The sequence below is a fragment of the Euprymna scolopes genome, chromosome 10, assembly GCF_053919585.1.
Source record: "Euprymna scolopes isolate OS-2025 chromosome 10, ASM5391958v1, whole genome shotgun sequence".
NCBI classification, from domain to species: Eukaryota; Metazoa; Mollusca; class Cephalopoda; order Sepiida; family Sepiolidae; genus Euprymna; species Euprymna scolopes.
In genome coordinates this window covers 92,144,189-92,166,946 of record NC_136491.1, presented here as the reverse complement: position 1 = coordinate 92,166,946, position 22,758 = coordinate 92,144,189, and the positions used below count along the sequence as shown (strand labels likewise).

Below are 22,758 nucleotides of genomic sequence, written 5' to 3'. Positions count from 1 at the left end.
AAAGTTGGATATATGAAAATAAATGTAGAAATTTATATTCCAAACCCCCTCCAATGCTTCAAGTGCCAGAAGTTTGGACACCATCAAGATCGGTGCACACGATTACCAGTGTGTGGAAGATGTGGAGAAAGCGGCCCACACATTGACTGTAGAAAAGATTTCAAGTGTGACAACTGCCTTGGAAATCATGGCGCTGGCTCTAGATATTGTAAAATATGGAAAAGAGAAAAAGAAGTGACCAAACTAAAACATATAAAGAATATATCCTACCCAGAGGCCAGGAAAATCATTGAAACTAAAACATATGCAGATGCAACTAAAAAAAACTACTCAAATCAACAACCAAAATGGTCATATACATGTAATGGATACAACTGACAAGAAAATTGATGTCCTAAGCAAACTAATAAAGGAAATGAAAGAACTATTAGAAGAAATGAGGAAAATGAATAGTGCAATGTCTGCAACCAATCCAAGGATAATATTAAGTAAAGACACTACTGAATCACAAAAAGAAACAAAACCACAAACCATTTCTACAAAAACAACCGAACAACCATCAAACACATCACAAGCCAGAAAAGAATCAAAAATCCACCCAGACAAAAAAAAAAAACAAACAAACAAAAACAGGAAAAGAAAGATCCCGATCTATATCTCGAACAGGGACTCTGACAGAAAATAGATTTGAGGGATTGGAGACGATGGAAGTTGAACACAATTCCAAATGATGAACAAAATATTACAATGGAATATCAGAGGGATAAAAGCAAACCAAAATGAACTCACATTATTAATAACAAATATGAGCCCAGCACTTGTCTGTCTACAGGAGACCTTTCTGAAAGAAAATAATACCATCAACATAAAACACTACACATCTTACAACTACATAAATAAAGATACGGACAGAGCTTCTGGAGGCACATCAATACTCGTGAAGAATGAAGTCCCTCAAAGACAAATAAATATAAACACAAACTTGCAAGCAATTGCAGTTTCAGTGACTCTACATAGAACTATAACACTTTGCTCAATCTACATCCCTCCAAAAGATACAATCAATGAAACTGAGATAACTCAATTAATAAAACAACTCCCTAAACCCTTTTTTCTACTAGGAGATCTCAACAGTCACAATGTAATATGGGGAAGTAAAGAAACAAATAAAAAAAGGAAAAGAAATAGAAAACATAATAAATAAAAATAATCTATGCCTCCTTAATAATCAAAACTATACCTATATGTACCCAGCAACAGGTACTTTCATCGCCATTGACCTTACCTTATGTGATCCTTCCATATATATGGACTATGATTGGAAAGTACACAATGACACCTGTGGGAGTGATCATTTCCCAATCATCCTGGAAAGTCTAAGTACTAGTACTGAACAAAAAACACCCAAATGGAACCTACATAAAGCGGATTGGGAAGACTTCCAGGAACAGTGCAAAAACCAATTAATTATCGAAAAGAAAGATGAAGATGACCATTTGAATTACTTCATTAAAACACTCACAAACATAGCAAATAATACCATACCGAAAACAACCAAAACCAACAATCACAACAAACCTTGGTTCACAAAAGAATGCAGAAAAGCCATCAGAGCTCGACGAGCTGGCTTGAGAAAATTTGAAAAGTACCCAACAAGCAAAAATCTGGATTTCTTCAAAAACAACAGAGCAAAAGCCAGACAAATCATAAAGGAATCCAAAAGAACAACATGGAGAAATTATATATCCAAAATTAATGTTAATACCAAGGCAAAAACAGTTTGGAACATGATGAGGAAAATAGAAGGAAAGTGTAGTAGTACACCAATATCCCACATCTCTAAAGGCAACAAAATATACACCGATCAAAAAGATATTTCCAATAACCTGGCAGATAATTTATCAAAAATTTCATCATGTGACAGACAAACAGAGAAATTCAAAAAGATTAGAGAAAAGGAAGAGAAGAAGAAAATTCTATTTAAATCACAAAATACCAAAAAATACAACCAACCTCTTACCTTGCCTGAATTAAAAGAATCGTTAACCAAATCCCATGACACAGCTACAGGGCCCGATGAAATTCCATATGAAATCCTCAAAAAACTTCCAGAAACCTCAATGAAATACCTACTTGAAATTTTCAATATTATATGGTCCAGTGGAAACGTACCTGAGACCTGGAAAGAGGCCACAATAATACCAATCCCCAAATCTGAAAACTCAAACATCCAATCCCAATCAAGTAACGTCTCAGATCCATTGAATTTCAGGCCAATAGCTCTAACAAGCTGCATTTGTAAGACCATGGAAAGGATTATAAACAAAAGACTAATCTGGTTCCTGGAAACAGAGAATCTTATTACAGAATTTCAAACAGGATTCAGGAAAAACCGAAGTTCAATAGACCACATAGTCAGACTTGAAACCTTCATCAGAGAAGCCTTTGTAAGGAAGGAACATTTAACAGCAGTGTTTTTTGACATGGAAAAAGCCTACGATACTGTGTGGAAGTACGGTGTTACAAGGGACCTGAAGGCGCTTGGACTAAAAGGCAGAATGCCAATTTTTATTGAAAATTTTTTAAAAAATTAATGGTTCAGAATAAAGGTTGGCACAACTCTCTCGGACTTGAAGGAACAAGAGAATGGAGTACCTCAAGGAAGTATACTGTCAGTGATCCTGTTCAGTATCCGAATTAACAACATTGTAAAAAACCTTAACCCTGGGGTAGATTGCTCCCCATATGTGGATGACTTCCTAATATACTGTAGATCCAGATATATATCTATAATAGAAAGGAAGCTTCAATTGTGCTTAAACAAAGTAATGAGATGGACGGAAGAGAATGGATTTAGATTCTCCAAAAGAAAAACGACATGCATGCATTTCTGCAAACTAAAGAACATGCATAATGATCCTGTCCTAACCATTGAAGGAACGCCCATACCCGTTACTGACCAGTACAAATTCTTAGGGATTTTATTTGACAAAAAGTTAACATTCATCCCACACATAAACTATCTGAAAAAAAATGTAACAAAGCTGTAAATCTTTTGAGAGTGGTAGCACATACCGATTGGGGTGCAGACAGGGAAACACTCCTTAAATTTTACAGAGCTCAAAGCTAGACTATGGTTGTTTCATATATGGATCAACCCGAACATCATATATAAAAAGCCTAGGAGCATACAGAACCTCCTCCGTGAACAGTCTATACATGGAAGCACATGAACCCCCACTAGATCTAAGGTGAGAAAAGTTAGCCCTTCAATATTTACTCAAACTGAAGTCTTGCCCAAACAACCCTGCATACCAATGTACCTTCTATCCTAAATATGAAGAACTCTTCAACATGAGAGGAAAAACTATCAAAACTTTCGGGCTCCGACTGAAGGAAAGCATTGAAGAATCGAAAATTCCAATCTCCCGCATTCACAACTTCATACTGCCTAAAACACCCCCATGGACCATGAAACAAGTAGAAATAAAACTGAACCTAAACAAAAAGTCCAAATCTACCACAAACCCTATCGAATACCACGACGAACTTCAACATTTAAAATTACGATATTCAGACTATACCTTTATCTACACAGACGGGTCTAAAAGCAACAATCACACTGGATGTGCAGCAACGTACCATAAAACCACAATGAAGAGAAATCTTCAAAATGAAGCATCTACATTCACTGCAGAGACTATAGCTATCGATCTAGCACTCAACATAATTTCAGAGGAAACCACCAAAAACTTTATCATTCTCACAGATTCTCTATCAGTCCTATTATCTATACAAAATCAAAAACAAGAAAATCCACTAACAACAAAATTAATAGAAAAAATCAATATCCTTTCAACTACTAAAAACATTATTCTTGTCTGGATCCCCAGCCATGTGGGGATCAAAGGCAATGACAGGGCAGATACAGCTGCAAAAAAATCTTCTCACCTTCCAACTGACAATTTTAAGATTCCACATACTGATCTTAGACCCCAGATAAAAGCATACATACAGGAAAAATGGCAACTGCGGTGGAGTCAGCAAGAGGGCAGCAAATTATACTCAATCAAACCTGAACTTAAGGAACGATGTTCGGACATCAAGAGATCACGCCGAGAAGATGTGATACTGACTCGGCTGCGCATAGGACACACCAACTTTACTCATTCTTATATACTAAATGGAGAATTGGCGCCAGAGTGCATCCCATGCCAGCAGACACTCATAGTAAAACATATCCTAGTTGGATGTGATGACCTCGCCCCAACTAGAAAATTATATTATACAGAAAGCAATATGGAGGACCTTTTTGAAAAGGTCAACTCAACAAATATTCTAGCATACATAAGGAAAGTAAATTTATATAAGAAAATTTAAGGAAATTTAAAGTCACCAAAATATACACATCCATGTATAAATACAACATTTAATTTCTTAGTTCAATTTTATAAAAAAAAGGGAGGAAAGGCTGAAAAAGTCCCCCCCTCCCCCCAATAAAAAAATAGTTAAAAAAAAAAAAAAAAAAAGGACTCCGGCATTAAATGACCACATAGGTTGATATGCTGTAAAACCAATCAATCAATCAATCAATCAATCAATGTACTTGTTCTCATAGTTTCAACATTACTTACACCACTGTTCAATTTTTCCAAAAATTCTCTTAAATCTGGCCAAAAATATTCAGCACATGATAAAGTGATAAAGAAGGTAGAAGGGCCAAATTTTTCATCCATTGTGTGCAAATCGGATGCTTTTCTATTCCAAAATTGTTTGGATCCTCTCACATTGGCCATCATCATTGAAAGATTGCCTTCTAATTTTTTATCATTATTATGAACCTGTTGATTAAATTGAGCCAATGTCATTTGATTGCATTTGAGAGATTTCATAATCGCAAAAATTCCCGAATCCAATACTCTTTTGTCAGCTTTGTCAACAGAATGAAATAAATACTGAATATTTTTCCTAAATCTTGGATCACAGTGCCTTAATCTGTTTCTAGTGTACATATAATTTGGCACTTTTCCATATGGCCTGTTGTAATTCATGCCAAATCTTCCTTTGCAAAAGATTTTAGGAAAACACATGTAATCCAAATTTGGATTATCATCTTTCAACAAATTTCCTTCAACTTTTTTCATTTCATAAATTTCAATGTCTTTTTCATTTGGTAAAGTCGGATACATTTTTTGAACAGTATGATGTTCATAATATGTATCAGCATCTTTTTTTGATAAATGACTCAAAATGCAATCATCAGATTTAGTTGAACTACCTTGCCCAGTGCATAAAACAACATTATTGAGATCTGATGTTCTGTCAATTTCAATGTCTTTATAGAATGGATTGTTTGCTTTGAGCCAATCCAGTGCATCAAACACATTATCCAATTTGACCAATGATTTCCAAATTTTCTTTTGAGCTGTAGGAATTGAATTAACTATAATTTGTAAAGAATTTTCTTCTTTTGATGGTAAAGTGTTCATCACATGGTTGATTGTATTTTCCATTGGAATTGGCAAATGTGTTGCAATTCCTTTAACCATATCTGAACTTGGTCCTTTGTATCTTTGAGGAACAAGTTTTATCACATTAATAAAACATTTCGCTCTTTGAATTAAGATTTCTTCATAAATGTTCAATTTTTCCAACACTTCTGTAATTTCATCCACTCCTAATCCATTAATTGATGCTAATGTAGGGATTTTATTTTTCTTCAAAAACCCTCTACAATTATTGCAAATTTTGCATGGTAATATATAATTTTCTTTAATTATTTCATTAACTTCTTTTTCCCAGTCAGACCAAACTTTCAAAAATTCATCATATTCTCTTTGTTTGCAAATGTCACATGAATTAATTTTCATTTTTTTCATGTCTTTGTTAAAATTTTTAATTAATGTGACAAATTTATTCACAACATTATTTTCTGAATGATGTTCTTGATTCTCTCTTTGTTGCAATCTTTCTATTAATTTTGAAGTCTTAAGATTATAAAATTCAGAGTCTAATAATTTTTCAAACATTGGCCAATTTCCTTCTAAGAGACAAATATCATAGAGATCCAGCCAAATGCAAACAGCTCTTAATCTATACACATGAGTGACTAAAGTTCTGAGTCTTGGAGTATGTGGTACCATTCTTCTAAGGAGTTCAAGTCTATTAGTGCAATCCGATTGACCAATGCAATATAAATTGTCATTATGTATGCCAGAACATTCTTCCATTTTTTTCATAATTTTGCGAATTTCCAAAAATGTCAAATCCGGTGAAATTTGTTTAATAATTTGATGTATTTTTCTAGTTTCAATGAGTCGTGTTTTTTCATAGGGACATCCATTACTAAAATCACAAGGTCGAGCCAATTCAAGTTTTATTTCTTCATCTTTTTCATTTTCTTCTACAATAATGTGTTCATTGTTATTATTTGGCATATTTGGTTCAGAAATTTCTGACTTTTTGCACTCACAATCTTCAGTTTGACAATCAAGAGATTCATAATTATGCTTTGCCAAAACTCTTATAGGCACATATTCAACTGAATTTCTTGGAAACAAATAATGTTCATTATTGAATGCATGATACAATTCTTCTCCCCAATAAGTAGATAATAGTCCTTTTTCATCAACTTTTTTGACAACATTATAAACAGTGTTTGCAGTATTTTTTATATTTTTGAGCATCAAATTTCTAATTCCCAAAGCATTAGAATACATTCCAGTTATTTTATTCAATCCAATTTTATAATTTTTTCTATAATTTCTTATATTATTTGTCATTTTATTATTGTAAAATAAATAGGATTTTGTCAATTTATGAATGACAATAGCTTTTTTATGAAAAAAGCTAGAAAATTTGTTTAGTTTGTTTCTCCAAGAATAAATTTTCTTCTTATAAATTTTTATCAAACTTTTCTTATCATATTTTTTCATTTTTTGTTCTCCCATTAATTTGTGTTTATTTTTATAATTAGTTTGATAAATTTTCTTTTTCTTTCTAAAAAAGACATTATTCTTATTTTTTACTCTAAAATTTCTTTGATAATCTTTATTTTTATTATTGTATTTTTCTTTTTTTTTCTCTCTTAATTTTTTTGATTTTCTTTATTTCGAATTTTAAATTCTTCTTTATTTTTATTTCTATAATTTTTTTGATGTTCTCGATTTTTAACATTTATTTCTTCTCTATTTTTTTCTCTATATATTTTTTTTATATTCTCGTTTTCTTTTTAAATATTCTTTATTTTGTTCTTTAAATTTTTTTGTCTTTTTGCATTTTTTTTTTTCATTTTCCATTTTTCTTTTTCTTGTATTATTTTGAAGTTCATTTTTTTTTTTCATTTCTTTTTCATTTAATTGATTACCCACCTCATAATTACTTCCATTATTACTATTCTCAGGCCCTGGATTCAACTCAATATCCATTGTCATCGACATTTAAAGTGACGTCTGCTTTTATCCTTTTTTTTTAATTTACCTTTAAAAAAATCTTCTTCAGACGATTTTTTTTCTTTTTTTTGTAAATAAATATATATTTATTATCATTATTATTCCAAGTTCGTTGTTAATATTATATATATAAATACACGCAAAGAAAAATACAGGAATAATCGACAATAATTTCAGTATTTCCTAGTAAGTTTAAATAAAGTTGTGTTGTTTTTTTCTTTCATTTCTTCTAATAAAATAAAATAAAAACTAAACCTTTTATTTTATCCATTTTTTTTTTCTGGCTTCTTCTGATTGTCTCTGCCACTCTCACTATTATTTTCTTCTTTTAGTCTTTTAAGTTCACATGTATTATTCGACTTATTTACTTCCGAAACTAGGCAAGCAGGTTCACTGCTGCTGATGATAATATGGACAAGACACGATCTCACAGCAGCAGCAGCTCTAAGAGTAGTAGTTATAATAATAACTTGGAACCGGCGAATTATTAGCATATTAATAGTTCGATTTTCATCGGTTTTTAATTTTAATCGATAAAGTCACCATTTTTTGCTATAAAATCATAAGGAGAGTTAAAAAAAAAATTAGTTATTAAAAAAAAGTTCGGTTTTTTAATTATAAAAAAAAACGATACACGGGATTGAACCTAAAATCTTTCCACCAACCCCCGGTACTCTAACCGTTACACTAACATGTCATATTGGCAAAATCGCAGTAAAAAATATTTATATACAAAAAAAAGATATGCAAAATAAAAAAAAAGCGTTAGTCACTTATGTACTTAAGAAATTTAAGAAATAAACAAAAAAAAAAAAAAAAGAAAACAACTTCATATGCGATGTATAATTTGGATTTTTTTAAAAATAATAAACGCGGTTTTTCCTATATATTTTATGCTTATTTGCTAGGTAAATGTCTGACCATTCTTGTAAAACTAAACTTTATTCAATTTTATTCTTTAGAAAAAATAATTCATGAGTACGCCAAACACAATTTTATCAAACCAAGTCACTTTCGTTTAAGAAGAAAAAAAAGGAAGTCAACTTTATACCCGATGTATAATTTGGATTTAAAAAAAAAAAAATAAACACGGTTTTCCCTATATATTTTATGCTTATTTGCTAGGTTAATGTCTGAACTTTCTTGTAAAAATAAACTTTATTCAATTTTATTCTTTAAAAAAGATAATTCATGAGTACGCCAAACAGAGATTTAAAATGGACGAAGTAAAGAATAGATACCCCGTAACAGACGCCGCCGCCTGGCAGTGCCAGGCGCACATTGCAACCAACACCGGTGATTCGACCTTGACATTGGCACAAGCACATGGCGTCGGTTGTTTTTAAACACGTCAAATAGCAAACATGCTCGAATATTCGCCAGCAATTTAAAAAAAATATATATATTTAGAAAGCTTTTGAAGATTTAAAAGAAAAAGTATATATTTACAAAACATTTTTTTTAAGTTGGTAACAAAACGAACGTATTTAAATAAAAGATATTTTAATAAATGGATGTCTCTTTCGGATTTTTGCGACCAAGATTGATTTTTATGTACCGTGTCTTGTGGGGGTGGGGTTCTGTGTGCGTTTTTAAGACAATTAAACAGAAAGAGACACCCGTTTATTTAAATATCTTTTATTTAAATACGTTCGTTTTGTTACTTATTTAAAAAAAAATGTTTTGTAAATATATACTTTTTCTTTTAAATCTTCAAAGGTTTTGTAAATATATTTAAAAAAAAAAATGCTGGTGAATATTCGAGCATGTTTGCTATTTGACGTGTTTAAAAACAACCGATGCCATGTGTTTGTGCCAATGTCAAGGTCGAATCACCGGTGTTAGTTGAAATGTGCGCCTGGCACTGCCAGGCGTCGTCGTCTGCTACGGGGTATCTATTCTTTACTTCGTCCAAAAAAATTAGTTATGTTTTAAAATCGGAATTATTGACTTCAACTCCGTTGTTGGATATTAAAAATAATAAACGCGGTTTCCAATATATAATTCCACGTTTATTCACGAGATAAAAGTGTAAAAATAAGTTTTTTTCTGTATAAAATTGTTTTTATGACGGAATGAAATTTGGCCAGTTGCGTACTTTTTGGCGAGCTGGCGTTCTGGCGTCCCAGAAAAGAATCACCGCCCTCAAAGCGTTTTCGTTCTCTTTCTTTGTGACTTTATTTTTAATCGCGCGTATATTTATTTTGGTGCCCGGAAAACTCGTCCCCTTTCGCTAGGTAGGAAAACTGGTTCCTTATTGAATAAATATCGATTGAAAACACATTTTATGATCATTCTTCAAGGAGATATAGTTTTTTAAATTAGACTATAGCCCCCATATTTTAAAAAAATATTTTTAGTTGTTTAATGTATGGCGATTGCCGGGAGCTGGTGTCTTGTTGAAATAGGAAGTGGGAAATACAGAAATAAAGATTGCTGAACTCACACAAGAATTGGAGAAAATTATGTATATTAAATTGAAAATATTACAAAGAAAAGGTTCTTGCAAAACTAATTGTGTTTGCGGCTTTAGAAGTCCAATAAAAAGTTCTTTACCGTCCAAAAGTCTTGGACGGCTCCCTGAAAAAGTTCAATCAAAATTCGGCGGCAAATTTAGGAGAGATTTTCCATAGTTGTCTATAGGCCGACGACTGATTCAAAAAGAGGGCGAATCTGTTTTTCCAGAACTCTGCTTATATTAAATGTCTGTTGATTGGCCAAGGAGCTTCATCCTAGCCAATCAAAATAGGGCTTTCAGAAAGGAGAAGTGGTCGATTAGTTTGAACAAAGGGAGGTAACTACTTTTTTTTTATACTCTCCCAACAACAACAAATAATGCGACGATTGAAATCGTTGCATGCTATATAAAGGCAATCAGTTACAATATTTGTGATTGCTACGTAAAGTGTTTAAATTAAATTGTACAGAATATTCTGTTTAATAGAAATATTTAACAGGTAGAATATACCTTAATGTGTTAGGCATTATTATGGCCCATTTACAATGCAAATTTTCTTTTTTTTTTTAATAATAAATGTAATGTATAAATTAAATTGTACAGAATATTCTGTTTAATAGAAATATTTAACAGGTAGAATATACCTTAATGTGTTGGGCATTATTATGGCCCATTTACAATGGAAAATTTTTTTTTTTTTTTTTAATAATAAATGTATTCAGGATTAGATGTGGATTTCTTGATCCTTTTAGGTCTGTAATTGGCCATTTCTTCTGAAGGTTCCGATGGGTCCCTATATTCTTCTATAGGGTGGGATGCAAATTCATCAGATTCCTCATCTGCTGGGGTGTCAGGAAAGTGGTTATGAGTGAGTGATAACTCCAACGGATATAAATGTTTGAGGCTATGTGTTTCCACTGCACCATCACCTCTTTTTATTCGAGCAGAACGAACCTTGCCATCGTTGCCACTAAATAGCTCAATAACTGCCCAGCTTCCAGAAGGGCCTGGACTTGGCCGGATTCTTGACGAGTATTACGTCGTTGATATTTATTTTATTGTGAAATTCGATTTCGTGTAAATCCTTGCAACTCTCCCTCAGACTTAGCAAATATTCATCGTGCCACATCTCTTTGAATTTAGATATTAATTCTTCTCTGCTTTCCAAGGTACTCACAAGGAGAGACCTAGTTATTGGTTCTGTCTCAACCAAACTGGGTGTGTCAGATTGGAAGGAGAGCTCACAGTTTATATTTGGATGAGTGAAGCAGTTGGGTGTTAAGGGAAGCAGATCAATATCGGTAGAGCATCTGTAGGTGAGAGGTCGAGAGTTCACGGCTCTTTTGATGTCTGATAGAAGGGTTAGAAGGTTAAAATAACTGATTTTAGATCGGCCAAGTGTTTTGAATAGGCATGACTTTATCACTCTGATCATTCTTTCCCAAGTACTTCCAACCCAAGGGGAGTATAAGGGTATTTTTATGTGTTTAATGCCAGCGCTTGAATATGAGTTACAGAACTCATTACTGTTTATGTGATGTTTAATTACATCACCACCTAAGGCTGCATTAAAGGAACGTGCATTGTCACTGTATATGTGACTGGGAACTCCATAGGTATTTGAAAACCGAATCAAGGCTTGAATGAAGGCTTGTGTGCTCATATCAGGTACAAGTTCAATGTGAACAGCCCTCACGTTCATACATGTGAAAATTAATAAATACATTTTATGAGACTTTCCATCTCTTTGTACCCAGATGTGACCTGTGTAGTCTATGCCTGTGTGTTGAAAAGGATTGATTAATCTAACACAGTGTTTTGGCAAATTTGTCAATTTGGGGTATTTGAAGGCTAAGCTGTTGAATTTCCTACAGGTATTGCAGTTAGAAATCACAGTCTTCACAGACTGTCTTGCCTGTGGGACCCAGTATCCGGATAACCGCAATTTGGTCACTGTCGTACCAATACCCAAATGCCTGCATCGATTATGGCTATCCATAATCAGTAATTTTGTAAGAGAGTGATGTTCTGCAAGCAATATTGGATAGATTAAATTGTAGTCATATCTTGTCGAATTGGCAATTCTACCATCCACTCTCAAAATCCCATCAGAATCGATGAAAACGTTAAGATTCTTCACCAGCACTGGGATTTCCCTGTCAAGAGGATTCTTCAAATAAGCAATTTCCTTTTCAAACGATTGCAATTGCATCATCTTTATCAGGTAATTCGTGGCTGTCTGTTTTGGATCTAATTGTTCCTTCACTTTTCTGCATCGATGCACAAACTTGAATACGAAAGCAGTTGATCGACACAACTTGTTGAAGTCCGAGAACCTGTCAAATGGAATCAGTGGTTCCCTAACAGCTTCACTCAATGTATTATGGAAAACACTTTCCACATGAAACTTATTTTCCGGACTCAGACAGCTCAAAGTACTCGTAGGCCACTTCTCAGGTTGCTCAACAAGCCACGCAGGTCCGCATGTCCAGTAGTCCAATCCCTGTTTAAACTTTTCCAGAGTGATACCACGAGAAAGAAGGTCAGCCGGGTTGTCGGCAGAAGGAACATATTTGTAATGAATGCCCAACCCAAATTCCTCACTCAACTTCTCCTTCATTTCTCGAATATCTTTAATTCTGTTTCAGGTATACAGACTCTTTGCCTTTATATTCTCGGTGAGCAACCATGACAAAACAACTTGCGCATCCACAGAAACAAAAACGTCCTCTATGTTGACACCAGAGAAGGATCTCAGTATCATAGTTAAAACCTTGAATGCAATATATACTGCAAGCAACTCCATCATAGGTAATGTCTTTGTCCTCATCGGGGCCACTTTAACCTTGGAAAATATTATGTGAGACTTCCCATTTTGCACGCCATATATGACAAATCCATATGCCTGTGGTGACGCATCACAGAACAAATATAATTTCAGTTGGCTACCAGTGTCTATAGCATGTCTTGTAAAAAATAGATCACCTAGACCAGAAAGGTCCTCGGCCAAATTCGACCAGGTAGTCATTATGTCAGTAGGAACCTTATCATCCCTACCCAACTTGAGCAACCACAATCTTCGGAGAAGTATTTTTGCCCTAATTGTAACCGGGGCACATAGTGACAGTGGGTCAAATATTTTTGCTGTCTGGGCCAAAATATCCCTTTTTGAGAGTATGTTCCTCTGAACCATAGTGTTAACAATGCTAATAGTATCCAATTCAGGGTGATATTTATATCCCAAGACCTTTTCGTACTCGCAACCATGCTGCACGATTCTGTCATCCTCCGTTATAATGTCTCGAAGAGGCTCATAGTTGGAGTTACACGATCTCAACTGGAAATTCCCCGTCTGCAGACGAGGCACGGCACTCTTATAGAGATTGATTATTTCCTCAGAAGAATTGCTGGTCATACATAAATTGTCGACATAAAATCGATTTTTCAGCATCTCAGTACATGCATCATTCGGAAAACGGCTGACATGGTGTTTGAGAACGTAATTTAAAATGAATGGGCTGGCATTGAAGCCAAATATCAATGTACAATATCGGAAGCAAAGCAAATTGTCTCCATCTTTTACGAAAAAACAAAATCTGTTTTTGTCCTCAACCGACCGGAGTTTGATCATAAGAAATGCCTTTCTTATGTCTCCCAATAATACATATTTGTTAGTAAGAAATAAGAGCAACAGTTCAAGCATGTTATTCATCATGTTCACACCCGGATAAGATGCTTCATTGAGGGAGTAACCACCCCCGGTCTTCAACGAACAGTTAAAAACAGGCCTGATTTTAGTGGTTACCTGTTGATCCGACTTAAAGACCGGTCGATGGGGTATCCAAATGTATTTGCAGAAATCTTGTGGGGCGACTTCAATTCTCTCGATAATCCCTTCGCTCTCTTGCTGAAGAAATATATCAGTATAGGTCTTATCCAAGTCCCTTTTCTCCAATGAAAGCATTGTTCTGTCAAGCACTTTAAGAGCGACTTGATAGTTAGAGGGAACGGAATCGATTTTGTCTTTATGCCAAGGTAGATCCACGAAATAAGAATTGTCCCTGAATTCGATAGACTTCCTGAAGTTTTCAATCCTATTTCTGTCATAATCACCAATTAGTTCTTCGTCATGGGAAGCAGCAGCTGAGTCCACAGCAAACATTTTTTCCAAATTCCGTTCCACGTTGGAATTCTCAAACACATCTGGAAACGGATCCGGGTAGGAAGACTTGGGTTCCAATATGGAATTCAACTGTCGTTCAGGGCAATGGGCATATTTGGATATTGTAGTATGATAATTGACAATTGTTTTGGAAATTCCACATCTCACAGGACTGACTTGATGAGGCTATAAAAAGTGTTGTACATTACCAAATGGGGCAATCCCTTGAGGCAAATCCCAGGCCTGTCCATTCATACATTTAATGATTCTGGAACCCTCCATGAACTGAAATATGTCAACTCCCAGGATACCCTGAATTGTTATGGAATCACCCTGTTTTTCATTTGAAAATGCCAATCTGTGTTTCAACTCATTCAGGTTGGACTTCACTTGGCCAAAGCTGGCGAATTCAAACTGCATACTGAATCCATCATCGATTAAAACAGGAATAGGGAGTTGTTTCCCCTTTCCCACGGTAACGTTCAAGACAATCTGTTCAAATCGCTTCATAGTCACACCCGCATAGGTCTTCATTTGATAATCGGTTGGATCAGAATTTCCATCAGGATACTTCAGCTCCTTTAATATTTTCTTAGAAAAATATGAACGCTGACTCCCTGTGTCCAATAGGCAGTTAATAGTAGCTTTCTCAGATCCATAATTTAAAGAAATAGCTACAACAGGCAATATGATTTCGTTTTCATAAACGTGAGAGAATAGAGAAACTACTCTCTTAGTGTTGCACAGGGGTGCAATATGCGCCTTTGAAAGGCATAAGCTGCACGTGAGGGGTGATTTGCTCTGGAGTCCAGGACAATTCTCACTTTTATGTTTTAAGCCGGAACATCCTGTACACAGTTTTAGCTGCTTGCACCTCTCAACTCTGGCTTCATAAGATGCAAACTTGGTGCATTTTAGCATAGTGTGGCCACGTGATGTGCAAAGTTTGCAATATGCCCCAGAAGAGCTTGTAGTGAAATTCTGTAGAGCAGCATCACCATTCTTTTTTTCATAGGTCTTGACCTGCCCTTTATCATTCTTCGAGGGGTTTTCCGTAACCCGAAAAAGTTTTTTATTTCGAGACAGAGCACGAACTGCCTCATTGTAATTTTCAAAAATTTGTGTTAGAGACGGGTAACTCGTGCCCACTCTGTGGTTAATTTCCCTTCTCAAGGCAACTGGCAACTTTTCATATATAATATGGCTGACCAGCAAAAATCCGGGGGAGTTCTCCTCAAAAAAATCTATCAGATATGAAGTCCTCAATTCGGATAAATCCGCTCTCACCTCAGCAAGGTATCGCTCCACGCTTCACAGCCACAAATTCAGGGTCATATTGAGGAGAAGTAGAAATGATCTGCTTAAAGATCTCACTTATTATAAAGGGGACATCCAGGAATTCCTTAGTCAGCAAATCCACTGCTACATCGTAATTACCATCCTCCAAGGTCAGATGGGAAACCAATTGCAAGGCATAGTCACTCAAATACCCTTTCAATAAGGCTAATTTTGCCCTGCCGGAATCAATAGACTCAGTACAGTTTTTGAATTGAGCAATAAAATTTTTATATTCAAATTTGGAAGGATTGATTCCACTAAAGGTGGTACACTGCAACTTGGGGACAGAAAGCAAAGGTACAGAGGTAGGTTCATTTTTCCGTGATGTGGTGGGCCGGGGTTTTCAATAGAGTTTTCAATGTCGGCAAGGCGATCATTAATATTAGCTCGAAAGCCAATTTCCCTCCTTTGCTCCTCAACAAATCCACACTCCCTTAAATCAAGTTCTGCTTTTATACACAGCCCTTTAATTTTATCATTTAAGGGGCGGACCTCAATCTGCAACTCCTTAATTATAGCTTCTTCCTCCTGGAAGGTTTTTTTTCTCAAACCTTCGCGTTCTTCCAACATGTCCGTGTTAAGGGAAATATCTTCCTTTAACACGTTTCTGGAGTCCATGAGCGCCCTAACACCCTTCAAGGTCCGGAAATCATCCATTTTACAGTTGTTTTTTTTGGGAAAGGATGATGGTTTTAAGTTTTTTTTTTTTAAACAAGTTAAATTTTGTGGGAGTATTGTTGATTAATGTCTGTGGATAGGCCGAGAAGAGTTATGGCCCTTGGACGGAAGTTTGCATAAGTGGAGTTATCGCCCTTATATAAGGAGGCCATGTTTATTTACATTCGTATGACGTATACGACGCTACGCTCTTGAACGAATGATGCCTGCTTTACGCGAACTTCAGTCGGTAGAAAGTTTCAAACTTTTAATAATACAACAGGAAATATTATATTAAATTTTTTTTTTTTTAAATGTTCATTGAATTCTAAACCTTTAACAAAGGCAGAATTACTATTTATTCGTTTTTTTTTTTTTTTGGAAACGAAATAATTTTATTTTTTTTTCTTTTAAAATGTTCATTGAATTTTAAACCTTTAACAAAGGCAGAATTAGTATTTATTCGTTTTTTTTTTGGAAACGAAATAAAAAATTTTTTTTTTTAAGAGGGACTTCTCAAATTGGTATTCCTTTTTCCATTTTCCTTGCAAATATCCTTAGGAGTTCAAATCTTCTCTTCCTTGTTATTTTTTTTTCTTCACAACAAGCTGCTAAACGTTATTTAGTTTTGCAAAATATGGCGATTGCCGGGAGCTGGTGTCTTGTTGAAGTAGGAAGTGGGAAATACAGAAATAAAGATTGCTGAACTCACACAAAAATTGGAGAAAATTATGTATATTAAATTGAAAATATTACAAAGAAAAGGTTCTTGCAAAACTAATTGTGTTTGCGGCTTTAGAAGTCCAATAAAAAGTTCTTTATCGTCCAAAAGTCTTGGACGGCTCCCTGAAAAAGTTCAATCAAAATTCGGCGGCAAATTTAGGAGAGATTTTCCATAGTTGTCTATAGGCCGACGATTGATTCAAAAAGAGGGCGAATCTGTTTTTCCTTTTTTTCTGTTATTCTTGGTCTTCGGGCCAGGATCAAAGTGTAGTATCTGTTGCGACAGATACTGCAAGCTATGACTAGCAAAGACCAGATGTGGGGGCAACCCCACATGCCTGACCTTTAACCAGCTCCCATTTCCCACCTCTCGGTAGCTGGTCCCCTTTTTCCCTTCCCCCTCCCTTCACTCCTCACATTAAAAATCGGCCTTGTGCCTAATTTGCTCGGTGGGGGAGCAAATAAATACCATCTGTTCCGACAGATACTGCAAGCTATGACTAGCTATGACTAGCAAAGACCAGATGTGGGGGCAACCCCACATGCCTGACCTTTAACCAGCTCCCATTTCCAACCTCTCGGGAGCTGGTCCCCTTTTTCCCTTCCCCCTCCCTTCACTCCTCACATTAAAAATCGGCCTTGTGCCTAATTTGCTCGGTGGGGGAGCAAATAAATACCATCTGTTCCGACAGATGCTGCAGTGCTGCAGTGCAGCACTGCTGCACTTAAGATGGTTTGTGCCGGTCAGTGGAGGGGAAACCCTCTATACTGGGACAATTATTATTTTTGGTAACCAGAGTGCCCCCTTTTTGCCTACTTTTAGGGGAGCTGGTTTTTACCTCACATTAAAAACGGCCTTGTGCCTAATTTGCTCAGTGGGGGAGCAAATAGATACCATCTGTTTTTCCAGAATTCTGCTTATATTAAATGTTTGTTGATTGGCCAAGGAGCTTCATCCTAGCCAATCAAAATAGGGCTTTCAGAAAGGAGAAGTGGTCGATTAGTTTGAACAAAGGGAGGTAACTACTTTTTTTTTTTATAAATGTTTTTTTTTGTTTTTAAATGAAATCGATTTTCTAAGTGTCCGTTTTCTACCTAACTGGCTTAGTTCTTAGTGGTTTCACTTATTTTAAAGCGTTTATTATGTTCATACAAAGTTAATTGCAAATTTTTTTTTGTTCTTATTTTTACGATGCTTTTTGGAGTCATAAAAACAATAATAAAAAACAAAACCAAAAAATTAAAAAAACAGGGAGCGATTCGATTCTTCGTTACTTTTTTGTTTTGGTTTTTTAATTATGATAGTTTTTTTTGTTGTTATGTTTTTGTTTTCTCTCATACCAAATGCACTCATGCGTTATTTAAAATTATAATTTTATCAATTATCAACATTTATTGTCGTCCTGTCAAATTTTGCAAAAATTAAGTAATAAATTAAAAGCGAAATATTTTTTGACGCGAGAGATGCCACGTGCTAGCAATCTCTCGTTAGCTCATTTTTAATTTTTTTTATTTTTACTTCAAAATTCTAAAATCAATCATTAAGAGAAAAAGTAATCACTAAATAAATTTATTAATCAATTTTATAGAAAACTCCGCTATCATTTATCAAGAATCTTTTGAATTTCATTTTTTGTTGGTTGTTTTTCGGAGAGAGATATAGTTTTTACCCCCCCTCTCTCTCTCTAAATTATATTTTAAAAAATATTAAAATTTATTATTTTCTTTTTAAAACCAAATCTCCCCCAGTAATTTCTTTAATTTTCTATTTTTTTAGCGATTATCAAGACCCCTAAGATGTGATATACCGGACATTATTTCTCGTTCTCACGTAACAAACACTCGACATGTTTTTTGTTTGTTTTCTGTGTTTTTTTTCTTTACCGAATAAACGATTCCAAATAAATTAAACAACAAACAACATAGTCGGCGAGGTAGAAAAATCGATTTTACCCTTTTATAAACAACAGTAAATATGTAAATTCTTTTTATATTAATATTAAAAAAAAAAATGCAGTCTCGTTTATGAACATAATAAACGCTTTAAAATAAGTGAAACCACTAAGAACTTAGCCAGTTAGGTAGAAAACGGACACTTAGAAAATCGATTTTATTTAAAAAAGAAAAATCATTAAACAAGAAAAATATTTTAAAAAAATATTATGGGGGGGGGGGCTATAATCTATTTTAAAAAACAATATCTCCTTCAAGAACGATCATAAAATGTGTTTTCAATCGATATTTATTCAATAAGGAACCAGTTTTCCTACCTAGCAAAAGGGGACGAATTTTCCGGAGCCGAGTTTTCCGGAACCAAGTTTTCCGGAGACGAGTTTTCCCGGGACGAATTTTCCTAAATTCCAGTAATACAAACCCAAACACGATCTTATGTAATTTTGGTACCGCGCTGAAATAATAACCTGATTATTTCGAAAGCCATTCTTAACATGGAGGGAGGGTATCGTTTAAAAGTAATTTCGGGGCACTTGAAGTATACAAATTTATTTTCTTTTGGAGGTAGGGGAGGCTCGTTTTAAAACTATATCTACCTCAGTATTTTCTTTAATTTTCGGACAATTTTTTGTTAAAAATTATTTACTAAGTAATGTCTAGTGCGATTGTTATGTCAGGTTTCTATTAATAATAACAGGACAAGGATATGTGACCGTTCAGACCAACATAGCCGACTGGCCAAATCTTGTTTATTCACGTTTACGTCCGAGAGTTTACATTATAAACATTGAACAAAGGGGGACAACTCCCACCGATCCAAGGGACATAACATCTCCCTTTTTTATTTTATTTAATAATGTTTAATGTTCTTTTACTATATGGTCTCTCTCTCTCTCTCTCTCTCTCTCTCTCTCTCTAACACACATACACACACTTGATATATCTATTAAAAGAAAGGAGTTCATTTATTTACTTTTATATATATATATATATATATATATATATATATATATATATATATATATATATTTGTATATACATATATTATAGGTCTAGTTTAATAGGTGGTCTTGACTGACGCCCAGATCTGGTTGTTGTATACTCTTGAGAGGTGAGAGTGGGGCATGCTGTTTTGACTGTTTCTTCCCTAGGTAGATGACTGTCTTCATGGGTCTCCGATGTGTGAGCCTCGACCATTTCTGGTGGTTTGGGTACAATGTGTCGTCGATTGCGTTGGATTATTGTCCCTTCTTCTTTGGTCCGTAGAATGTAGAAATGTGGTGTATTTGCCATTCCAACAACGATGCCTTCCTGGTTTGGGGGGTTGGAGCTTCTGACCCATACCGGTGTGCCATTTTCAAGTGGTTGTAGCTCTTTAGATTTTTTTGATAGGCGGTGTCTGAGTTGCTGTTGAGCCTTCTGGTTCCTTTCCCTTTGTCTAAAATTCTCAAGATCGGGCCAACTGGGGTTTAGTAGATCCGGGTGAGTCGGGACGTTTGTCCTCAGACTTCGGCCCATTAACAGTTCGCTGGGGCTAAACCCACAGTCCATTGGTGTTGCTCTGTGTGCATGCAAAGAAAGATATGGGTCTTTTGCCTTCTTTAACATTCTCTGCATTGTTTTCACACAGGCTTCTGCAGCTCCGTTGCTTTGGGAATAGCGGGGACTATTTGTAACGTGCTGAAAACCCCAGTCATTTGCGAACTTGGCAAAGTCCTTCGAAGTGTACTGGCTTCCTGGGTCTGTTCTTAGGATGACAGGTACCCCATGTCTGGCAAAAATAGCTTTAAAACTCTGTATCATTGCGCTGGAAGTCATTGATGTAAGCATGGCGATTTCTGCATATCGAGAGAAGTAGTCGACAAGTATGACATAGCTGCTGCCTTTCAACTCAAACAGATCAGAGGCTACAGTGTGCCATGGTCTTGTTGGAAGCTCAGTTGTCATGAGGGGTTCAGGCGGTTGGTGTCTTAGCTCGGCGCATCTTGGACAGTTTTCTACAGTTCTTTTGATTTGTTCAGATAGTCCTGGCCACCATATGGACTGGCGAGCTCTTTGTCTGCACCTGGTAATTCCCTGATGACCAGAGTGGATTTTGGCAATAATAGTCGGTCTCAGTAGCGATGGGATTATGATCCGTGTGCCATACATCAGTAATCCATTCTCACACGTGATGCTGCTACGGTAGGCCCAATAGGGTTTAATTGATGCTGGGACATGATTCTTTGATGGCCAGCCATTTCTTACATATTGTAATATGCAATTGCTGATTTCATCAGTTTTAGTGGCTTCCTCCAGCTCTTTCAGACGTTTTTTTGTGGCAGGTAAAGATTCCATCATGATGTGGACGAACGCTGTTGCTAACTCTTCAAGGTCCTTTCTTGTTTGCTGGGTCCGTTGTCAGATACCGCTCTTGACAGAGCATCAGCTGTGTATAGTTCCTTACCAGGGACATAGCGAATTGTGTATGCATACCTCATTAAACGTATTCGAAACTTCTGTATCCTTGCTGGAAGTTCACTGAGGTCCTTAGTACCTAGTAGTGGCACCAGTGGTTTGTGATCTGTCTCCACTGTGAAGTGTAGTCCAACATGATAGTCTGAAAAGCGTTCACAAGCCCATGTTATGGCTAGGGCCTCCTTTTCTATCTGTGCATAACAAGTTTCAGTTTCTGACATGGCTCGTGAAGCGTAGGCGATGGGATGTAATTTTGTGTCATCCTGTCGTTGTAATAATACTGCTCCCAGCCCATCAGATGAAGCGTCGCTAGAAACCACAGTCTCACTTGATGGATTGTACAGGCATAGCACAGGTGCTAAACACAATGCTTCTTGATGGAGGAGAATGCATCCTGCTGTGCATTGTCCCAAACAAACGCATATTTATGACTCAATAAATCCCTTAATGGTTTACTCATGTCTGCTAGGTTTGGAATGAATTTTCCTAATTGATTCACCATCCCCAAGAACCGGCAGGTTTCTGTCATGTTCGTTGGTGTTTGGAATTTCGAGATACCAGTGAGCCTTTCCGGATCAGGTTGCAGGCCGTCAGCACTGAGTATATGTCCAAGAAATTTTATTGACGACTTGGATATTTCGCATTTTCCCGAATTGAGCGTAATACCAGCAGCCTGAATTTTTTTCAGTGTGCTCTTCAGCCGGGCATCATGTTCTTGTTGGTTTTTTCCATATACTAAAACATCATCTTGCATGCATATGGCTCCAATTTCGGCCTCTAGTACTTGTGACATGCGTCTCTGGTAGATCTCACTCACTGATGAAATACCAAATGGGAGGCGGTTGAATTGGTATCGTCCGAATGGAGTTATGAAGGTTGTCAGCGAACGAGATTTTGATGAAAGTGGAATCTGCCAATACCCGCTGTTGGCATCCAACTTGCTCATGATTTTTACTTCTCTTAACTGAGCCAAAAGGTGGTCGACCGTGGGGAGCATGTGGAGTTCACGTTTTACGCAATTGAGATTTGTGAGATCTACGCATATCCTAATCGTTCCATTTGCTTTTGGTACTACAACCATGGGGGAACACCATTCGGTGGGTGTGTCAACTTGCTTATGACCCCCAGTTTCTCCATTCTCTGGAGCTCAGCCCGTGTTTTCTCCATCAAAGGTAGTGGTACGCGTCGTGGTGTGGGTACTGAGTATAGACTCGCATCCGGATGTAAGAGTATGGTACATTCTTCTCCAAATGTGCCTAGGCCTGTGAATAAGTCTGGGATTTCTATTTTGGGTCGAATTGGCGTTTCTGTCTGCTGATGGTATGTAAGTTTGGGTGGACAGTTACGAGCTTAAGTACTTGGATGGCTGGCCTTCCTAACAGTGGCTCCTCGAGATTGGGGATAATAAATATCCTCTGTTCTGCTGAAAGATCTTCATGCAAGACAGTTGCAGTGACCATTCCAGTCACTTTGAGTGGAATACGTCTTGGACCATGAAGAATTTTGTGGGTATCTGAGAGGTCTGGTAGGTCTCTCCATAACTTATATATGTGCTCTGG

At 36.0% G+C, this 22,758-nt stretch overlaps 3 protein-coding genes across 3 annotated transcripts in view; 1 reads left to right on the top strand and 2 right to left on the bottom strand.

The window, feature by feature from the left end:
- LOC145286128 (caspase-8-like) overlaps window positions 1-22,758 on the top strand; it is a 173,614-nt gene that overhangs the window by 10,055 nt on the left and 140,801 nt on the right. The gene's annotated exons all lie outside the window — the stretch shown is intronic.
- LOC145286511 (uncharacterized) lies at window positions 10,889-12,529 on the bottom strand. The gene has a single exon (XM_080135410.1). The coding sequence runs from the start codon at window positions 12,527-12,529 to the stop codon at window positions 10,889-10,891; it is 1,641 nt and encodes a 546-aa protein (XP_079991536.1).
- On the bottom strand, window positions 12,554-14,071 carry LOC145286510 (uncharacterized). Its single transcript, XM_080135409.1, has one exon. It carries the CDS (start codon window positions 14,069-14,071, stop codon window positions 12,554-12,556), a length of 1,518 nt encoding a protein of 505 aa, XP_079991535.1.